General features: G+C 37.3%; 2 protein-coding genes and 1 long non-coding RNA gene across 8 annotated transcripts; 2 read left to right on the plus strand and 1 right to left on the minus strand.

Annotated features, from left to right (window-relative positions):
• Nucleotides 1–418: 418 nt before the first annotated feature.
• Nucleotides 419–9,559, minus strand: Csga (C-factor). 4 transcript variants are annotated; one of them, XM_011208092.4, is made up of 5 exons: nt 9,301–9,559; nt 5,709–5,760; nt 4,028–4,218; nt 3,287–3,436; nt 419–3,196 (listed from the first exon to the last, which is right to left on the minus strand). In XM_011208092.4, exons 1-5 carry the CDS (start codon nt 9,424–9,426, stop codon nt 2,972–2,974), a joined length of 744 nt encoding a protein of 247 aa, XP_011206394.1. In that variant the 5' UTR covers nt 9,427–9,559; the 3' UTR covers nt 419–2,971. The 4 variants fall into 4 exon arrangements, with proteins under 4 accessions (XP_011206394.1, XP_019846574.1, XP_049311361.1 ...); XM_019991015.3 differs by lacking the exon at nt 9,301–9,559 and adding an exon at nt 8,127–8,269; XM_049455404.1 differs by lacking the exon at nt 9,301–9,559 and adding an exon at nt 7,266–7,298.
• On the plus strand, nt 3,534–5,186 carry LOC125778344 (uncharacterized). Its single transcript, XR_007422646.1, has 2 exons — nt 3,534–3,717; nt 3,776–5,186. It is a non-coding gene; the product is annotated as an uncharacterized LOC125778344 (long non-coding RNA).
• Nucleotides 9,006–12,580, plus strand: LOC105228306 (thioredoxin reductase 1, mitochondrial). 3 transcript variants are annotated; one of them, XM_011208091.4, is made up of 6 exons: nt 9,006–9,233; nt 10,801–11,018; nt 11,075–11,205; nt 11,263–11,492; nt 11,556–12,312; nt 12,370–12,580. In XM_011208091.4, the coding sequence occupies exons 1-6, from the start codon at nt 9,218–9,220 to the stop codon at nt 12,497–12,499; spliced, it is 1,482 nt and encodes a 493-aa protein (XP_011206393.1). In that variant the 5' UTR covers nt 9,006–9,217; the 3' UTR covers nt 12,500–12,580. The 3 variants fall into 3 exon arrangements, with proteins under 3 accessions (XP_011206393.1, XP_049311359.1, XP_011206392.1); XM_049455402.1 differs by lacking the exon at nt 9,006–9,233 and adding an exon at nt 9,531–9,552; XM_011208090.3 differs by lacking the exon at nt 9,006–9,233 and adding an exon at nt 9,692–9,973.
• The last annotated feature ends 7,840 nt before the right edge of the window (nt 12,581–20,420 follow it).

Raw genomic sequence — 20,420 nt, forward strand, 5'->3', positions numbered from 1 at the left:
TATCGTTTTTGCTATATATTGTTTTTATATAAAGATCATGGAGAAAAAATACATACAAACATTCTAGAACCGAAATATTCTATGGTTATAAATTGGGCGGAAAATGTTCCGAGGAGATGGTCCTTGAGGTGGCGTTGGTCGATTTGGCAAATAAGTTTTCACAAAGAGTTCGAAGTTGTATTTACATCCTGTTTTTTGAAAAATTAAAAATACTTTACAATTTTTTGTATTAACTTCTCTTTATTATCATATTTTCTTGGAAGAGTACATGTATATACAACATTACCTGTAAAAATTTTAATAATGAAACGTTCACTACATTGTGACAAAAAAGCACCCGCAAATTGCATTTAATTTCCCCGGGTTAATGATATTTCAAAAAAATTTATTTTGTTGAGTTGGTAGGACTGTTCTTAAATACTATGCCAGTTTGTTTATAGCAGCTGCTTAAGTCGATACACCTCAGTAGTGCGTTGCGATTTTTACAACGGATAAAAATTTCAAACAAAGAATTAGTCTAAAATTTTGTATTTCTAACCAAATTTCGTGTGTGGAATGGTTGTAAATGCTAGTAAACACAAGCCTACGAGTGGTACAAAGCCCCCAAAGATGGTCGAGAGATCTTTGAAGACATGCCTCGCTCTGGACGATCTTCGACCTCTTTAACTGATCAAAATATTAAAAAAGTAAAGGATATGGTGCTTGAAAATCGTCAGGCAAATGTTAGAGAGAAAGCCCGAAATATCTTGCGAGTCCATTCGAATGATTTTGGAGGATATTTTAGGTATGAAACGTGTTCTTGTTTAACTCGTTCCGATAAAGCTGTTTTTTTTTTCAAAAGAGTGACTGAATTTAGAGCCAAAAACGCAATGAATACCACCGATCAACCACCGGATTCACCAGATTTGGCTCCGTATGATTTTTTCTTATTCCACAAACTGAAAGTGCCGCTCCATGAAAGCCGTTTTCAGTCGATTGAAGTGATAAAACAATTTACGCTTAAGGCGCTGAAAACCATCCCAAAAAGTGCTTATGAAAAGTGTTCGAAAACTGCGAACATCGTTGGCATAATTACTTTGCAGACGACAAAATAAATATTAATGAATAATTAAACATTTTGCGTTTTATTTACACTTTCCGGGAATTTTTTTGTCATAATGTAAGTTTGATAAAGTTTTTCGGTGACAAGTAAAATACTACTGACAATTGAAAAGCGTATCTATAATATACATACTGTGAGCGTCAAAAATAAGTAAACAGCAGTTCTATCAATATTAAAGTGTTTATAACAACGCAGTCTTTAATGCAACAATAAAAAGTTGTATTACAGAATTCAAGGCTAATATTATAAGAGTTTAACTTAGTATAAATAATAAACAAAAATTAAACACAGCCAAAAATAATTCACATAAACTAAAAATACTCTCGTTTTTTCGCGTCAAAAAAAAGTAAACAGTAGCAACAACCGTTGTTTGTTTTTAATACTTATTTCGGGGAAGCGCCAAAAATCCTTTGGAAACCGTTATTATTCAAGAGATTAAGTGCAGTAAAACATATTTTTTATATCATTATGTTTTTTTTTTGAGGTTAAGTCGCTAAAATATCAATATTTGTAATGAGCAAGCGAACGACCACTGAAACGGTTAAAAACTCATATTAGATTTGCACAAAAAAGATAAATCTTTGCGCGAAATCGGAGAAATAGTTAGAAGACACTATTGCACAATAAAAAAAATATTAATAAACATGGTACACATCAGACAGTTGAAAATTTGTCACGGCCGAGCCGACCAAAGCGCCTTACTGACACTGAAGCGCGATAAATAGTACGGGAAGTAAAAACAAATCCAGCTTCAAACGCTGCTCAAATATCAAAAGATATAGCGGAGACATTGGGTAAACCAGTAAGTGCCAGTACAATCAGGAGAACTTTGCACAAAAGCGGTTTGCATGAACGAGTACCACGCCAAATGGCCTATACATCAAAAGCGAATAACAGATGAACTTGAAATTTGCAAAAAAGTATTTAAATCAGGCTGAAAATTTCTGGGAAAACATTTTTTATACAGACAAAAGCAAATTCGAAATATTTGAATCGAAAAAGTTTCCCAAAATTTGGAGATCCAAAAATAAAGCCTTTACTGATAAGTGTGTTACCCACACCGTAAAGCACGGTGGAGGATCGCCTATGGTCTGGGGCTGTATGACAGCATCTGGTGTAGGGAATTTGGTTTTTATTGAGTCCACGATTAACACATTGGATAATTTCAACATTAAAAAAAAAAATGTTGCTCAAAGCATTGAAAAATTAGGCCTATCAGGAAACTGGATCTTTCAACAGGACAACGATCCTAAACACAAGTCCAAATTTGTAAGTGAGTGGCTGTTATATCAAACACCAAAACTCTGGATAACCCTCTTCAGACCCCAGACATTAATCATATCGAGCATCTGTAGGAGCACCTTGACCGAAAAATCAGACAGAAGGACATTTCAAGCAAGGACGACCTAAATAAGGCTTTGATTGAAGAATGGAGCAAAATCTCTCCAGAATTTACAAAAAAATTTTGCAGAATACATGCCCAGAAAAATAAGTGATGTACAGAAGTCCAAAGGAAAGTAAACAAAATACTAGAATGAATATTAATTTAGTTTACGTACATAGATTTTAACTTTACAGAACTCTGTTTACTTTTTTTTGACGCGAAAAAACGAGAGTATTTTTAGTTTATGTAAATTATTTTTGGCTGTGTTTAATTTTTGTTTATTATTTATTCTAAGTTAAGCTCTTATAATATAAGCCTTGAATTCTGTAATACAACTTTTTATTGTTGCATTAAAGACTGCGTTGTTATAAACACTTTAATATTGATAGAACTGCTGTTTACTTATTTTTGACGCTCACAGTATGTATGTCAATTTGCAGTTACAAATTAAACACGAGAAAATAAACACAATAATATAAGATATTCTACCAAGGCAATTTTTGACCGTCATATTGATAGAAACCGCCATTATTCATCTCGTTAAATTTTAATAGAATTTCTATGATCATCCTTGAGCTAGTGCTCACATCAAGCGGTGCATTATCGCCTCCCATGTCAGTACGTACCCAACCAGGATGTAAACATACACAAAGAATTCCGTCTTTAAGGAGGTCGATACTCATTGATTTCGTCGCTGCATTTAAAGCAGCCTACAAAAGAAACATTAAAATTCATAAAGTATTCAATTACATAAGTATAAAATAATATGCTTGCTTTGTGCTATTATATAAGTATTTTACCTTCGAAGTACGATATGCGTATATGGCACCATCTGTATTGGCTTCAATGGAGCCAAGAATCGAACTCATGTTTATAATAGCGGCCCGCCTAACACCCATTGCAATGTTTTTGTTAGTTATTGAAGCCCGTTTTAAGAGTGGGAGACAAGCCTAAAAATATGCCAAACTTATTATCGGTGAATGTGCTATCAGAGCAGAGATTGTTAATAAATACATAACCAGAGATTCTCAATGAATTATTCATTACCATTTTCTGATAATAACCTTCACAAATACTATAAACTTTTCTTATAAGAACAGTGATCGGCCAGTTTGTATAACAACAATATATGCTAGAGTGACTCGATTTGAACAATTTGCATTGTTGCCTTCAGATCGACATGTGAAAAACTGAGGGACAAGTTCGCGGATATACAGACAGACGGACATTGGTAAATACATATATATGTATATATATGTATATGTACATATATGGTATCTATTTTATAGGTTCTCTGACGTTTTCCTTTTGGGTGTTACAAACATCGTGGCTAACGTAATATACTCTATTCAGAGTATAAAAAAAGTGGGAAAAGAGAGCGATGTATACTCGAAATATAAAAACATGCGATCCCTTTATCAGACGAACTAATAAATTTTGCACACTACCACAGATTATTTGTATTCCATCCAAAAGTTTTACAGAGGCAGCTCCAAAAGCTCAAAAAAGTGTTATAATTAAGTGTTATTATTAATACGTACCTTCGATAGCATAATTGGTACAACAGTATTGGTGTGCAAAGCCCGCATCAACTCCTCTAATTTAACTGTGGTGATACGAGTAGATTTGGGAGCAAAGCCAGCATTATTGAATAACACATTCAACCCGCCATCTTTCACTACTTCACTAATTTGACTTATTAGGTTGCCATAATTATTAAAATTGAGCAAATCTAAAACAAGGCAGAAACTGGTTTTACAACTTTTATAACACAACCTTACATAGTCTTCTCGACACTAATGTGAGTACGCGTCAATGTATTACGTATGTAGATTGTCTTTTATATTTCGGGATTCGAAGAAGAAATGCAAATTTTAATCATCGGTAATCGATTTATTGTTTTTCAAAATATTCTCTATTATGATTTATACACTTTTGCATGACTTTTGAACGCATCAACCACTTCTTCAGGTATCGAAAAACGTTGATCTCTTAGTTTATGTTTTTGCGAAGGGTAATAAAAAAGTAGCGTTCGGTGTCACGTCAGGACTATACGGAGGATCACTCATCAAATCGATGTTATAAGTTGTCAAAAATGCAGTTGTTTACGCGTAATACGCGTAAATCCACAGTACAACACCTGTCACGATGTCATAGACGTGTTTCGAAACACCGCTATTGTATTTTTTATAACATTTCTCTCGACCAATTTGACAAATTGTGTATGATTTAACGTGAACAAATTGAATTCACTATACTATCGATAAAATTTGAATAAAGATGATTTAAGTGCTCTTGATGAGTTAATTAATCCACGTCGAAAGTTGTAAAAATAATCGCGCGAAAATGTTCGCGATTTACAAGTAATTCCATTTTTAGGTCATTATTCTAAGTAATAGCGCTCATATGTCAAGACTTTCTGAGTATGCATACCATCAAAAATGTCAAACTTAACGATCAAATTCTGAGTTTCCAGATTGCAACACTAATGTTGCCAAATCCCGAAATATAAAAGGCAATCTATGTACGTAGTGACATCGTGTATAAAACTAGAGGCAAAAATTAAGAGATCTCTCATTTTCACATTGAACATAAATCATTTTACTTAAACACCCAAAATGATAGAATTAAGGATTACGACAATTTTTTCTGTTGTTTTTGGACGTGTTTGACAGAATAAATAATAAATATATAGAAAAAGTAGTATATATGTATACAGTTATATGTTAAAAGTAGTTTTTAAAATATGACCAAAATGTTTCAAAATCTTTCACTTGGTTCACTGAAACCTTTTCATTTTAAACTAATAACTAGTTGTTTACAATATTTGCATGCAATTTGAGAGTTTTTCTACGTTGTCTTTTTCATATTTCCTCTATATCGCTCTTCCTAAATTTCTAAATATGTAGTGTGTCGTGGTTGTTGCGATAGGTGAAAAAGGGCAACTTCCGATAGAATTTGAAAATCTTATATTCCTTTGATATGTTAGTTTTGGAAGCGAAGGCGAATTTTAACAACGATATTTAGTAAACATTTACCCAATCGCGACATAGGCATGATCACGAGAAGATCACGGCTTTAATTCCTACAACCATTTATCGATGAATCGTGGAGAGCTGGTGTACTTTATCACTTGTCAAAACATGCATACATAAATGGAAGCGTCAACTTCAATATTCATAATTAAATTCAACAGGATAAAATCTAAAATAGATACGTTACCGATCTCCAAAATATGAATTGACGAATGACTGGCTGCTAAGTCCTTTAGTTCCTAGAAAGGGTAGATCAAATTTAGATATTATAAGATTAATATTGTATTTCATCTTCAAATTATAGTTCGAGAGTAACCGAACAATAGCAATTCACAAAATGACTTGGGCAAAATTATGGCTACACATTTTGGATAGCGATTACATTACTGTGCAGAGTTTAATTCTGTTACCTTTATATTTTTTATTATATAATAATATAAGAATAAACTTCAGTACTATTCACAATTACCTGATGCCATTAATTCATAGTAAATGAAAAATTCCCTTATTTCGTTCATCACATTGCGAGCTCAAAAACATTACAAAAACGTAACGTGACGAAAATTTCGTAATCTCTAAAAAGAATAAACTCTGCAAATTGAAATAAATAATACCATATTCACTTGAGGACGAAGAGACGTGGCACGCTTTGTGTCCTTGTTCGAAACAGTTCCAGAATGTGATATGAAAGAAAGTGCAGAAAATTGGGATCACATCGACTCACTAGCTCCCAGCAAAATACTAGAATTCATCGATTTGTTGGGGCTTGGTGAGTCCCTGTGAGTTAGGAGAGGGCACAATAGACCCAAGGTCGCAGTGCATACCTCGATTAATTCTATTGTCTATTGTCTATTCTTAACACCTTGATGACATGTACGAAATATGGGTGAAATCGATTCACAACCACGCCTTCTTCCAATATAACGCTATTTTGAATTCCATCTGATGCCTTCTCTGTATAATATATACATTAGGAACCAATGATCATAGCGGAATAAAACTTTACACAAATACGGTATTTGAGCTGAGGTATCCCTTGTGGAAAAATTGTCGTGATCGGACTAAAACTTTTCAAGGTTCCTGATATCGAACACGAAGAACTCAGTGCCTAACCTAACCTAACCTAATTTTTCACCGAAAATATCGGTGAATCTCTCAGAATTTAACTCTAATTAATTTTACAGCAAAATAAAAAAAATATGTAAATGACGGATAATGAAATCTCGATTATCACTTTATCATGCGAGAGTATAAAATTTTCGGTGACACCCGAACTTAGCCCTTCCTTACTTGTTGTTTATATTTTCTAGCTAATGGCTTAGTTATGACACTCTATATATTTTTTGCTTAAATGTATTTGGCTGGAGTGATAATCTTCAATAGGAATTTTCTCAGTGTGCCAAAGAACACGTGTAAACTGTTTTATCAATATCTCTTCATTTTTAATCAAGTTATCGCTTGTACTTGTACGTCATAATGACGATTTTAACGCATATCAATTTTCGGGGTTTTGTCTTTTGTCACGTACCGATTTTATATTTCTTTTGGATTAACAAGCACGTATCAGCCTATATCATTTAGTTTTAGGTGGTACAAATAACTTTCACATGTAACTTTTAAAACTGTGCAAAATTTGACGAGAGTATAAAAGTACCTGGTTAGATATTTTACAAATCGTGTACTAATTTTTCTTCAGTCACTTAAATTTTTAATATAAATATTTTTTAACTTTTACAACACATACCGAAACTAATTGTAACATTAGTTGTTTTTTTATTATGAGAAATATTATTTTAAATAATTATATTTTATTATTTGCATACAAAATTTGCATTAGTATAAAAAATTACATTATGAATTCAAAAGTTATATCCTGCTTTTTTGCCTCGCTGTAGTGGTTTTGCTCCCCTAGAAACAATCATCGATTTTTATACATGAATTTGAGACGACAGGTCATGAAACAATCAATGATTTTTGTAAGATTTGCTCTATTTTATTTTTAAATCTTTAATTTCATTATACAAAATAACGGATATATGTACATACTTATTATTTTCAGTTTTTTATTTCAATAAAAGGCCTTTTATGAGGTTTTCTTTTATAATTTTACAAAAGTCTGATTTCACATCTATCGACTGATATGAATGCGATTTAATTTTGAAACAAAAGCGACATTTTCATTAAATAAAACATGACATTTTGTAGATTGAAAGTCTACATATCTCCACGTTTATTTTTTAGTATATTTTCAGTCAGAAGCCTAAGAGTGGGGATCTTTTGATGTTTATATGAGTGAAAAATGTGCGCTAGTTGATAAAGATTTATTAGTTTGTGTAAAATAGCGTATTAGCAACTGCCCAAGGTCAGTTTCCTGGTTTTAACATTTCCAGATGGTATATGTATGTAACAATTGTTGATTGTAGTCGATAACAATCGCAAAATGGACACTGCTAACTCAATTGTGTGCTGTAGGAAGTAGATATCCACTCGTAATAGAAATTTCAATAAACTGTTGTCAAACGTCACTCTCGCTTATGAATACATAATAGGGGTACAGGTTTCTGGCTTAATTATTGCATCTTATAATTTTTCCTTAATGACATACCATATTGTAAGAGTAGTAATGGTCCTCTTCCAATACCATCCCCCAAAGTGCAAAAGAACAGGTGTACTAAGTGTAATTTTTTACTCAAGTTATCGCTTTCACGAACATACTGTTAATTACAGTTTTTTTCCATTTTCAATATTTAAAATGTTGTTGCATTAAAATTAAAAAGGATAAGAAGTTTGATGTCGTATATGCTGAAAACTAAGTGAAGTGAAGTAACTTTAAAAAAGATAGGCCTGATTAGTTTGCAATTTCGACAATTAACGAAATGTAAATACAATATGAACATAATTTGCTGTTTGCTGATATCTCGATACGCTTAAAGTAATAGTGGTATCAGCTATCATTTCTTTTACGGAATACAGTTCACGATTCCACAATTTTTGGTCAATTTTATGTGACAAAATTGAAATATTTTGATTCAAAGTTAACTTAGATATCTAGATTAAACCTCCAAACAAGACTATTTGGAAAACTAAATTTTTTTAATTTAATTTAAAGACTTTACATAGTGATTAATAGAAATAAAAAAAAAATATTTTATTCAGAGTTATCATATATGGTTTGAATTAAAGAAATATGCGAATATATCAAATTATTAACACTTACTATCTTTATGCCAGAGTTTCAATTAAAACTTTTTTAGTTAGTATGACCAGTTAACAAGAAATTATCAAATTTTAAGCGAACGAATCTTAAGTTTAACTTTCATTCTAAACACGTTTAATAAAAAACATTTCTTACCAAAACGTTATGCCTACCAACCAAACCATCGAAAGCAAATAAAACTACAAAATTTGGACCAAAACGGCAACGCTGCATTGAATGGAAAATTGGAACTGTTTCAAACGGAAAGATGTGCATAAAAGCGAAGTAAAATTGGAAGAGAATTTTATTTCAACTAGAAATTTGAAGAGTTTAGATATAGTTTTTGTTTGATCCTACTTATTCAGTGATCAGTGCTTAGCTGACATTATTTCATCTTTTTAAATATTCTAGCTATCTTGAAGTGGTTTCAAATTGCAGTTGGAGTGTTTTTCGTGATTTTAAGCTTATTAATAGTGCAGAAATTAAAATTGTGTAGCATAATGGCGCCTATAAACAGTATGTACCGTACAATACAAATTAACTAATAATTAGCGTATGATAAAAAAATATATGGGTACCTTACCGTAGCTTTGTCGGAGTCTCTGCACGTTGCAAAAATATGTTTAGGGGGCTGTGGTAATTTCACAAGTGTCTTTACAATACCAAGGCCCAATCCACGATTGCAACCAGTAATTAGTATAGAATTCATTTGAGTTTTCCAATTGCCTTTCAATGTCTTCGTATTACTAAGATTATTACTGTAGATATCAACTGGTATTTTATCTAATTGCGCAATTATAGCTCACAACTGGAATTACGAAAATTTAAATGAATTGTAAGTTTTTAAGAAAAAAGTTCGTGTGCAAATGGAACGAGGTTTTCGAGAGGTCGGGATCATGAAAGTCTCATTTTGCTGTCGGCAAATTGACTTGTTTTTATATTGAATTCCCCTGGAATGTTATATTCCAGGCAATATTCCATGAATGTCAATGAAATGTCAATTATCCAATGGTTAATTTTTAATAAATCTGCTGTTTAGTTCTTGTTTTTAATATAAAATACGGTGCATCTTTGTATATTTATATTAGTTTAATATAGCGTAAAGAACTTTTCAATGTTTATAAGTTATAGTACAAAAGTTTTATTATCAGTTGCTCGTTCAAGGACGCCATTACCGAACAATGTGACATTCTACAAATTTAACTCGGAATATTTTTTAAGAAGAATGATTGCATATATATCATCAGTAAAAAAGCGTAAGCAGTAATGGCTGATACTAATAGGTTACTGGAATCAATAAAATGACGTTACTTAAGATCTAAATTCTGGAATAATCTTATATACTTGTATGTATGTACATAAATGGAACTTGTAAATTGCTGAGTCATTTCGTCTATTTCACAATAACTTAATAGCATTAGTTAATTTGTTCGGTTATTTGCATATTTGACTACCATATGCATATTTTTATTATATTTGACTGAGCAAAAATTTACTATATGTATATATTAATGCATGTATTTATTATAAAAATGTATGGAAATTAAACTATCCACAGCTTAATTGCACACAGTTGATTTTCCCTCCTAATTGGTTATAAATATGTGTTATTGAAAAAAATGTATCCTTAATTTCCACCGGTTAATTGCACAAACAAGAGAAAGAAGGTGATTCTCCAGGCCTCTGTCAGTTGCACAAGTTTTACAATACCTAGGAGAACTGCAAGCATATGTATTTTGATTTAGACAAAACGTTTTTGTATGGATTAGAATAGATATGGAAACAAGTGTTATTTCACATGGATTGAACAATATACAAAAAATACAGATTTTTAAATTAACATTTTATAAAAGTATCAACTCTTAGTTGATCCCCCGGTTAATTGGATCAAAAATTGCATTTTCCGAGGGGTACTGTAATTTGCAAACATCTGATATTTTATTACTTATGTACATACACACATACACTCTTAAACTTAACAAGGGTTACAGCGAGGTTAGATTGGATTCTAAATACTTTACTTTTCCAAAAGTTCTTATCCTCGACCGACATACACATATAAAAAATATACCATTATTTATAGATGAATATGACTACGATTTGGTTGTGATTGGAGGCGGATCAGGAGGACTAGCCTGTGCAAAGGAAGCAGTGGCTTTGGGGGCAAGGGTTGCATGCTTAGACTATGTTAAACCTTCACCAGCGGGTTCTAAATGGGGTCTGGGAGGAACTTGTGTAAATGTCGGATGTATTCCTAAAAAACTTATGCATCAAGCAGCTCATTTGGGTGAAGCTGTGCATGTAAGTTTATATAATATGCTATAAAAACTTTATTTATAAAAATATTTTGCTCACAGGAATCTGTGGCGTATGGTTGGCAAATTCCAGAGCCAGAGAAGATATCATCGAATTGGAATAAATTAGTTCAAGCTGTACAAAATCATATAAAATCTGTAAACTGGGTTACCCGCGTTGACTTACGAGATAAGTAAGTAAAATTTCAATATATAGGTAAATGAATATAAAGTAAGAATTGATTTTATAGAAAAGTGGAGTATATTAATGGCTTAGGTTACTTCAAAGATCCTCATACAGTAATAGCTAAGATGAAAAATGGAACAGAACGGTCCATAACCGCGCAGAATGTGTTAATCGCGGTAGGTGGACGCCCAAGATATTCACCAATACCTGGGGCTGTAGAGTATGGTATCACTAGTGATGATATCTTTAGTTTGGATCGTGAGCCAGGAAAGACGCTTGTTATTGGCGCTGGGTGTATGTATTGGTTACAAACCTGTTCAAGTAATCAAAAAATTAAAACTCTTTTATATCTTCCAGATATAGGATTAGAATGCGCCGGTTTCCTTAAAGGCTTGGGATACGACGCTACAGTTATGGTGCGTTCTGTTGTTTTACGAGAATTCGATCAACAAATGGCGGGCATTATAAAAGACTCGATGGTTGAGCGTGGGATTAAATTTTTGTTTACCACATTGCCAAATTCTATAGAGAAGCAAAATGATGGTCGTTTGAAAGTTAGATGGACTAACTCCAATACAGGCGAAGAAGGATCAGATGTCTTTGACACAGTGCTTTTTGCTATCGGCCGCAAAGGATTAGTTGAAGACCTTAATTTAGGTTCGGCTGGTGTGGAAATAAAAAATGATAAAATCCTAGCCAACGATGCAGAACAAACAAATGTTCCACATATCTATGCGGTTGGTGATATTTTGCAAGGAAAATTAGAACTAACACCAGTAGCTATCCATGCCGGCCGTTTACTGGCCCGTCGACTATTCTCAGGATCAACGCAGTTGATGGACTATGCCAATGTTGCTACAACTGTGTTCACTCCATTGGAATATTCTTGTGTTGGTTTGTCAGAGGAAGTGGCATTACAAAAATATGGGGAAGACAATATAGAAGTTTTCCATGGTTTCTACAAACCAACAGAGTTTTTCATACCTCAAAAAAGCGTTCGCTATTGTTATCTTAAAGCTATTGCTGAAAGAAGCGGCGATCAGAAAGTACTGGGATTGCATTACGTTGGACCAGTAGCAGGAGAAGTTATGCAAGGATTTGCCGCTGCTGTAAAGTAAGATTTTTTGTATTATTGTAATCATATTCGGTTTTATAAAATTTGTGTTTGCAGAGCTGGCCTCACAATGAAAATTTTATTAAACACTGTCGGAATTCACCCAACTACTGCAGAAGAATTCACCCGGCTTTCCATTACCAAGCGATCTGGTCTGGATCCTACACCTGCAACTTGTTGCAGTTAAACGAAACGATTTATAGCAATGTAATTTTAGGCAATGTCTAACATTTTCTAAAAGAAAACAATAAATTTATTAATGTACTTATATACTGTTTTTATTAAAAAAAGTAAAATATCTTATTGCAAATCCATTGAAATTTTTTACGTACCAATGAATAAAAGGACCTTCAAGACCTGACAAACATGTAAAGTTAGATATCGCCTAAACAGCAGCCGTCACTTGGTCACCTTATGTTAACAAATACACACAGTCACTATTCTGTAACTATAACTTGCAAGATTTGGTGTAATCCAGATTGCAGACTTTAACTGTATCAACGAATCAACACAACGCATCCAAAGTAGGTTATACTTCAACAAAGGTGATAGACTCAGTAGATAAAAAAGATTCCCTAATAGCATAATGTTATCGTCTAGCTTGGTACAACTATTAAATTCATCTTTATCTTGAAAGGCCTGAAGTTTAATTCCAACATTACGGCGATTCCTACGAAGGCGATTGTTAAGAACAAAATACTATCAATACTGTCAATTCCCACGACAGCCGGTTCTACGCACCGGAATTGACTCGGATTTTATCCGACCAAGGGCTGTCCTTTCGGCGATCTAACCCCGTTTGGATCGGTAAGCATTAATCTATGTTTGTCGTCATTAGAGCAACGCCTTGCAGCAGGGTTGCTCCGTATCCTCCTGACTCGTGCTGGCATTGAGTCCAACCCGGGCCCGGAGGAATTTTTCTGCTGCGTCTGCGCTAAAAGGCTCCATCCAAACTCCACCTCGGTCAGGTGCAATACATGGAATGGATGGAGCCATCTTAAGACCTGCTCAGGCCTTAAGACCCACAGGGAGTGGACCACGCGTTACGTGGCCCCGTGTTGTCTGCGCAATACTGCGACACAAGCCTCCACGGCTGTGCAACCTGCACACTGTTCGCGCGCCGCGCCGCCACTCAATCAGAGTGGCCAACAAAGGACCTCTACGGTCAGGAGCTCAAACAGGCAACACAGCTCCCACTCTGACTTGTGGGGCCCCCCAACCTTCATCCCGCTCCAATCCGCGTGCGAGAACCAATCAGCAACTCTTGGTTCGGAACGTCGCATCAGTTAAGTGCAATTCCTGCACTGGCTGGTGCCACTTCCCGACGTGTTCCGGCCTGCGCACCACACGTGAGTGGAGTGTCACCTACGTTGCCCCATGCTGCAGGAGTCTGCCCCCGCAACTCACAACAGTGGCGTCGCCAACCAACACCCCAGTGCGACAACCGCCCCCGCGGGTTCTGCAGCTGCAACAAATACCACCAACACGTCACTCCCTCACCCCCAGGATCACCCACGGACACCCGCGACAAACCCGACTCCTTCAATTTAACTGCAACGGACTCCAGAGCAAGATCGAGGAGATAGTTGCACTTATGAATCGGGAACGTGTATCGATAGCTGCGGTCCAAGAAACCAAGCTAAACAGCCGCTCAGATCTTCTGAGTTGTGCAGGTTTCAACGTTTTACGTAAAGATCGCGAGCGAGATGGTGGTGGTGGCCTAGCCTTCATATTGCACAACACCGTGCAGTATCGTTTAATCGAAGAAGACATCGACCCCAGGGATACTACCCTAGAATGTCAGGGCATAGCTATCCGGTCAGGCGATGTCGAGCTCGAAATATTTAATATATACATCCCCCCAGTTACATGTTGCCCTACAGGATATCACCCGAATATAGGTGCGCTACTTCGTGGTGAAAACCGTATGGTACTAGGCGACTTTAGCGCGCACCACGATCTTTGGCATTCCTGCCTGTCAAATGATCGTAGGGGGATGGAGCTGGCGGAACAGATTGACGATTCGACATTCTGCACAATGAATGACGAAGCCCCCACCAGAGTTATGGGCACCTGTAATAGCTCGCCGGATATTACCATTGCTAGCGGTGGCCTGATAAACAGCATAACCTGGCGACCTATGCTAACTCTTGCATCAGACCATCTGCCCATAATTATCTCGATCGAGAAGCCTCCCGATTTCGTTTCTGTGGACAACCGTACCTTCATTAACTTCAAAAAAGCTAATTGGGTCGGCTTCACAGAATTCACTGAGAGCACCTTCAACGCTCTACCCATTCCTACGGACGTATGCGTTGGCGAACGTCAATTCCGCAAGGTGATCGCAGCAGCTACTGCTCGCTTCATCCCGGCTGGAAGAATAGCGGAAATCCGCCCCAATTTCCCAGCCGAAGCAGCTGTCTTAGCTAATGAGCGCGACACCTTACGCCATGCCGATCCCGGGGATCCCCGAATAAGGGATCTCAATTTGGAGATTCGGCGAGTGGTAAATCAACATAAGCGGACGAAATGGATAGAGCACCTGAAGTCCTGTAACCTCTCCACCGGTGTGAGTAAGCTTTGGGCTACTGTCAAAGCTTTGTCTAATCCGAAGAGACATGACGACCGAGTTGAAGTTCAATTCAATGGTCATGCCTCTTCGGACCCGAAGAAGTGCGCGAGCTATTTTAGCCGGCAGTTTACACTGCACCCTTCGGTAGACAAAGCTAAGAGATGTGTTAACCGGCGGCTGCGCAAAATGCCAAACAACTGCGCGCCACTTACTTTCACCGGCGAGGAGGTTCAGAGTGTCATCACAAAAGCTAAATCATCCAAATCCATTGGCCCTGATGGAATCAACATGCTAATGCTAAAGCATCTAGGCTCGGCGGGAGTAGGTTATCTCACCAGCGTCCTCAACTTGTCACTAACCACCCTTCAAATACCCGATGTGTGGAAAATCGGAAGGGTGGTGCCACTACTGAAACCTGGGAAACCCGCCAACAAAGGGGAATCTTATCGCCCGATAACTCTCCTCTCCCCAGTAGTGAAGACACTTGAGGCCCTGCTACTCCCGACTTTCACTCACCACCTGAGCCTAGCCAGCCACCAGCATGGATTCCGAAAAGTGCACAGCACCACCACAGCACTTAGCGTCATAAACACCCAGATAGTTCGTGGCCTCAACCAGAAGCCACCCTGTGAGAGAACGATCCTCGTAGCGTTGGACTTGTCAAAAGCCTTTGACACAGTCAACCACACAACGCTATTGCAGGACATAGAAAAAACAACGCTTCCTCCAGGGTTAAAGAGGTGGACCATGAACTACCTGAGTGGTCGCCAGTCATCCGTACTATTTCGAGGCGAAACATCTAAACTGAGAAGAATTAAACAGGGGGTTCCGCAGGGTGGTGTCCTCTCCCCACTACTGTTTAACTTCTATATCTCGAAACTCCCACAACCACCAGAGGGGGTCTCCATAACCTCGTACGCTGATGACTGCACGATATTGACGTCGGGCAATGGAATCGATGGCATGTGTTCGAAAGTGAACAGCTACCTCTCCGACCTTTCTCGTTTCCTCACTGCACGGAATCTCCAACTTTCCCCCACCAAATCCACAGCGACTATATTTACAAACTGGACGAAGGAGTATAGACTTGAGCTTGATATTGCAGTCGATGGCGTCAAAATTCCGACTGTCAATAACCCTAAAATTTTAGGCGTAACTTTTGATAGTCTATGCTCCTTCACTCCTCATACGACCGCGATTATTGCCAAAGTACAGAGCCGCAACAAGATCCTCAAGTCGCTAGCCGGCAGCACATGGGGAAAAGACAAAGAAACGTTGTTGGCAACTTACAAGGCAATCGGCCGGCCGGTCCTCAACTACGCAGCACCGATATGGTCGCCTGGATGCAGTGGCACGCAGATGAGGAAACTACAGACCTGCCAGAACACAGCACTCCGGACTACGACGGGATGTCTCTTGATGTCTCCCATCGAACACCTCCATAGTGAGACGCGCATGCTTCCTGTAAAGGAGCATAATGAACTTTTCTCCAGGCAGTTCCTGCTGGGGTGTTTCCGTAGGAATCACCCTTGCAGCCATCTGCTTGGAGCGGAGCCGCCTCCTAGGAGCATCAAGAGGTCATTCCTCGACTACGTCGACGACGTCGTACAGTACGCCGACCGAACTTCGGACGCTACAGACTTCAGACAGGTACTGACCGCCATTCACAGTGGAGCCATTAACACCTTCACCGACTCCCTTCCCGTGAATGGCGTTCTTGGAGTCAAAGCACCACCTATTGCAGATGAAGAGCTCCAGTTGCCGCGAGAAACGCGAGTGACCCTAGCGCAACTTCGTTCTGGGTATTGTAGCAGGTTAAACTCCTACTTATCCAGAATCGACCCCGACATATCCAATATATGTCCTGCATGCAACGAGTCTCCGCATGACACTGGCCACCTCTTTGCATGCCCCACAAACCCAACTCATCTAACACCTTCCTCCCTTTGGTCCGACCCCGTCGAAACAGCGCGTTTCCTGGGCCTACCGTTAGATGACCTCGACGACAACACAGATGACCCTTACCACCCTAACGGGGATTAGCATATCCGTTAAAACAACAACAACAACAAAATACTAATATTGACGAATAATAATAGCTATTTTAAAGATAGTTCCGTATAACACAGTGCATATAATTTACCGTCGAGGCCGAAAGCGCGACATTTCCACCACCATTATCCTCTCGCTCTCGAGCCATACTACAGCGATCAGCTACATAAGCATGTCTAAGTACTAAATTTCTAATTTCTAACCAGCATGGGTTCCGAAAAGTGCACAGCAGCACCACAGCACTTAGCGTCATAAACGCTTAGATAGTTCGTGGCCTCAACCAGAAACCACCCTGTGAGAGAACGATCCTCGTAGCATTGGACTTGTCAAAAGCTTTTGATACAGTCAACCACACAACGCTACTGCAGGACGTTGAAAAAACTTCACTTCCTCCAGGGCTTAAGAGGTGGACTATGAACTACCTGATCGGTCGTCAGCCATCCGTACTATTTCGAGGTGAAACATCTAAACTGAGAAGAATTAAACAGGGGGTTCCGCAGGGTGGTGTCCTCTCCCCGCTACTTTTTAACTTCTACATCTCGAAACTCCCGCAACCACCAGAGGGGCTTTCTATAACCTCATACGCAGATGGCTGCACGATATTGACATCGAGCAATGGAATCGATGGCATGTGTTCGAAGGTAAACAACTACCTCTCCGACATTTCTCGTTTCCTCACTGCACGGAATCTCAGACTTTCCCCCACCAAATCCACAGCGACCATATTTACGAACCGGACGAAGGAGTATAGACTTGAACTTAATATTGCAGTCGATTTAGGTGTAACCTTCGATAGTCTATGCTCATTCTCTCCCCATACGACCACGATTATCGCCAAGGTACAGAGCCGCAACAAAATCCTCAAGGCGCTAGCCGGCAGCACATGGGGAAAAGACAAAGAAACGTTGTTGGCAACTTACAAAGCAATCGACCGGCCGGTCCTTAACTACGCAGCACCAATATGGTCGCCTGGATGCAGTTGTACGCAGATGAGGAAACTTCAGACCTGCCAAAATACTGCACTCCGGACCACGACGGCATGGCTTTTGATGTCTCCCATAGAATATCTTCACAGTGAGACGCTTATGCTCCCAGTAAAGGAGCATAATGAACTCCTCTCCAAGCAGTTCCTGCTGGAATGTTTTCGTAGAAATCATCCTTGCAGCCCTCAGCTTGGCGCAGAACCGCCTCCTAGGAACATCAAAAGCTCTTTCCTCGACTACGTCGACGTCATGGGTACAGTACAGTACGTCGACAGGTATTGACCGCCACTCACAGTGGAGCCATCAACACCTTCACCGACTCCCTTCCCGTGAATGGCGTTCTTGGAGTCAAATCACCACCTATTGCAGACGAAGAGCTCTAGTTAAACTCCTACTTATCCAGAATACTGATGAATACTGAATGATACTGTCCCCCTCCTTGCATGCCCTAAAAACCCCACCTATCTAACACCCTCCTCCCTTGGGTCCGACCCCCGTTACAGCTATAGTTTTTTACCTAAGAGAACTTGGAGCAGAGGAGAGCACATACTTTTACGTTGTTCTGCTATGGCTCCTATCAAAGTGAGCGCGGTAGCTATGTGTAGAATTAGAATTAGACGTACATACCTGCTAATCCATTTAAACTACAATACCCAAATTCATTCAGAACAAATTCTTTAATCACCCTTACCGACACTGTAAAAATGGATGAAATCGGAAGATAAGCCCGTGTGATAAATCAATAACTAAATACGCCAAAGAGATAAAATTTTAGACCCTAGATGGTAAGAGTTATTTTTATGGGAACCGAGGTAAAAATTGAACTACGGGCGTGTCACCGTCTGCTACACTGTGTAATCACATATCTAGGGACCCGTCCAACCGATTTCATCCAAATTTGTGACGAGAAATTATTTTCATATTCTTTTGCCACATTGCCCCACTTTCCAGTGTACAAATCATGAAGCAATTAAAATAAGGGGATAAAACTTTGCACGAATGATACCTTTAAAGTATGCCATCTTATGACCTTAAATTGTCCAAATAAATATTTTCGAACTTCCAGGTGACTTTATGCTGCATATGTATGTATGTATGTATGTTAGTGTATCTTCCTGCCAAAAATGGATAAAATTGACTGGGAACTTGACCTTACCCCCAGGAGCGACATGTTGCAAGAGTATAAAAATGCACTGCCTTAATTGGAGATAAGAAATTTATGTGTGTAAGTACACTTTTTAGAATGAATATGCATTAGGAAGGCTGTATTATTTGTCTACATTAGGCGCTGAATATCACATTATATCATTGTTATGTATAAAAAAAATTAAACTGCCAAAAAGAAAATAATTAAAATTTGATCCGAACAAGTTTGCAGAAGGCTTCACATTAAATAGTTAATTAATTATGGATTATGAATCTTAATTATGTATATTGAATATTCCGGAACGAATTTGTATGTTATAATAAATAAATAATATTTTATGAATCACAAAACTTAATAATAATAGTAGTGTAAAAATGGGGATATATTTCCAATTTCATTTCAATGCAATCACATAATGTACATATGTATATCATATCCAATTAAATTTAAGTACATTTTTAATAAAAGGAAACTGCAATTATGGCTCGGTGGCCTAAGTCAATGTAGTGTTTAATTATAATTTATTAAATTTACTTTCCATGACCTAAAGTACAATAGTAATTCTAATCTTATATATATATAATATATATATACACTTATAAATACATATTGTACATACTTATGTATGTAGATTCTTGTTTATAAAAACGTACACTGCGTTTTCAAGTCGAATTCCGTTTCTAAAGGACCATTATGTTTTGTTTCCTTGCTCATTCATTTTATTTATTTTTTTATTTTGCCACTTAATTATTTGCCCTGCCTTATTAGTTATAATACATAATTATGCATTGAACGTTAATTTTTATTAGTTCTCTCTAAGACCTTTATTCTCTATGTTATTTTGTTTTGAAATCTGTTTCAATTGTACATACGTATGCGTGTTTCTTAACATTTATTGTTTAAATGATGTATATGTTTATATGTATGTATATTACGAGTTTCGATAAAATTCAGTAGCATACGAATTTGTACAAATGTACATGGTACAGTGGCGGACAAAAGTCTACATACACCCCCTGTTTTCTTCGATGTGAGAGTACAAAAACTTTTTAGAAAAATGTGTTGATACAGTTTTATTCTAATCTTCTTTCTAATAACAACAAACTTAAAAAATCCGTTAATTAATATAAAACTACAAATTTATGGAATAAAAACTCAAATATTGTGTTGACAAAAGTCTACATACAGTACAAAAATATCTTAGTTCAGTGCGAAAAACTTTACAAAATGCTAGTTATTAAGACGTTTTAGTATTTAGTTGGGTCCCCATTGGCATCTGTAACTGCTTGAAGACGCCGTGGCATTGATTCTGCAAAATTTGTCAACGCTGCAAATGTAATGCTGTTCCAAGGTC

This window comes from Bactrocera dorsalis, chromosome 4, assembly GCF_023373825.1.
Source record: "Bactrocera dorsalis isolate Fly_Bdor chromosome 4, ASM2337382v1, whole genome shotgun sequence".
Classification (NCBI taxonomy): Eukaryota; Metazoa; Arthropoda; class Insecta; order Diptera; family Tephritidae; genus Bactrocera; species Bactrocera dorsalis.

What these genes read in the sequence shown, in the direction of transcription:
- Csga (XM_011208092.4), bottom strand. Translation starts at nt 9,426, where the DNA reads ATGAATTCTATACTAATTACTGGTTGCAATCGTGGATTGGGCCTTGGT. An exon ending in AATTCATATTTTGGAGATCG is followed by an intron (nt 4,219 to 5,708) that starts GTAACGTATCTA and finishes GCCTTGTTTTAG; the next exon opens with ATTTGCTCAATTTTAATAAT. An exon ending in TACCAATTATGCTATCGAAG is followed by an intron (nt 3,437 to 4,027) that starts GTACGTATTAAT and finishes GCATATTTTTAG; the next exon opens with GCTTGTCTCCCACTCTTAAA.
- LOC105228306 (XM_011208090.3), top strand. Translation starts at nt 9,832, where the DNA reads ATGTTTATAAGTTATAGTACAAAAGTTTTATTATCAGTTGCTCGTTCA. An exon ending in TATATCATCAGTAAAAAAGC is followed by an intron (nt 9,974 to 10,800) that starts GTAAGCAGTAAT and finishes CATTATTTATAG; the next exon opens with ATGAATATGACTACGATTTG. An exon ending in CGCGTTGACTTACGAGATAA is followed by an intron (nt 11,206 to 11,262) that starts GTAAGTAAAATT and finishes TTGATTTTATAG; the next exon opens with AAAAGTGGAGTATATTAATG.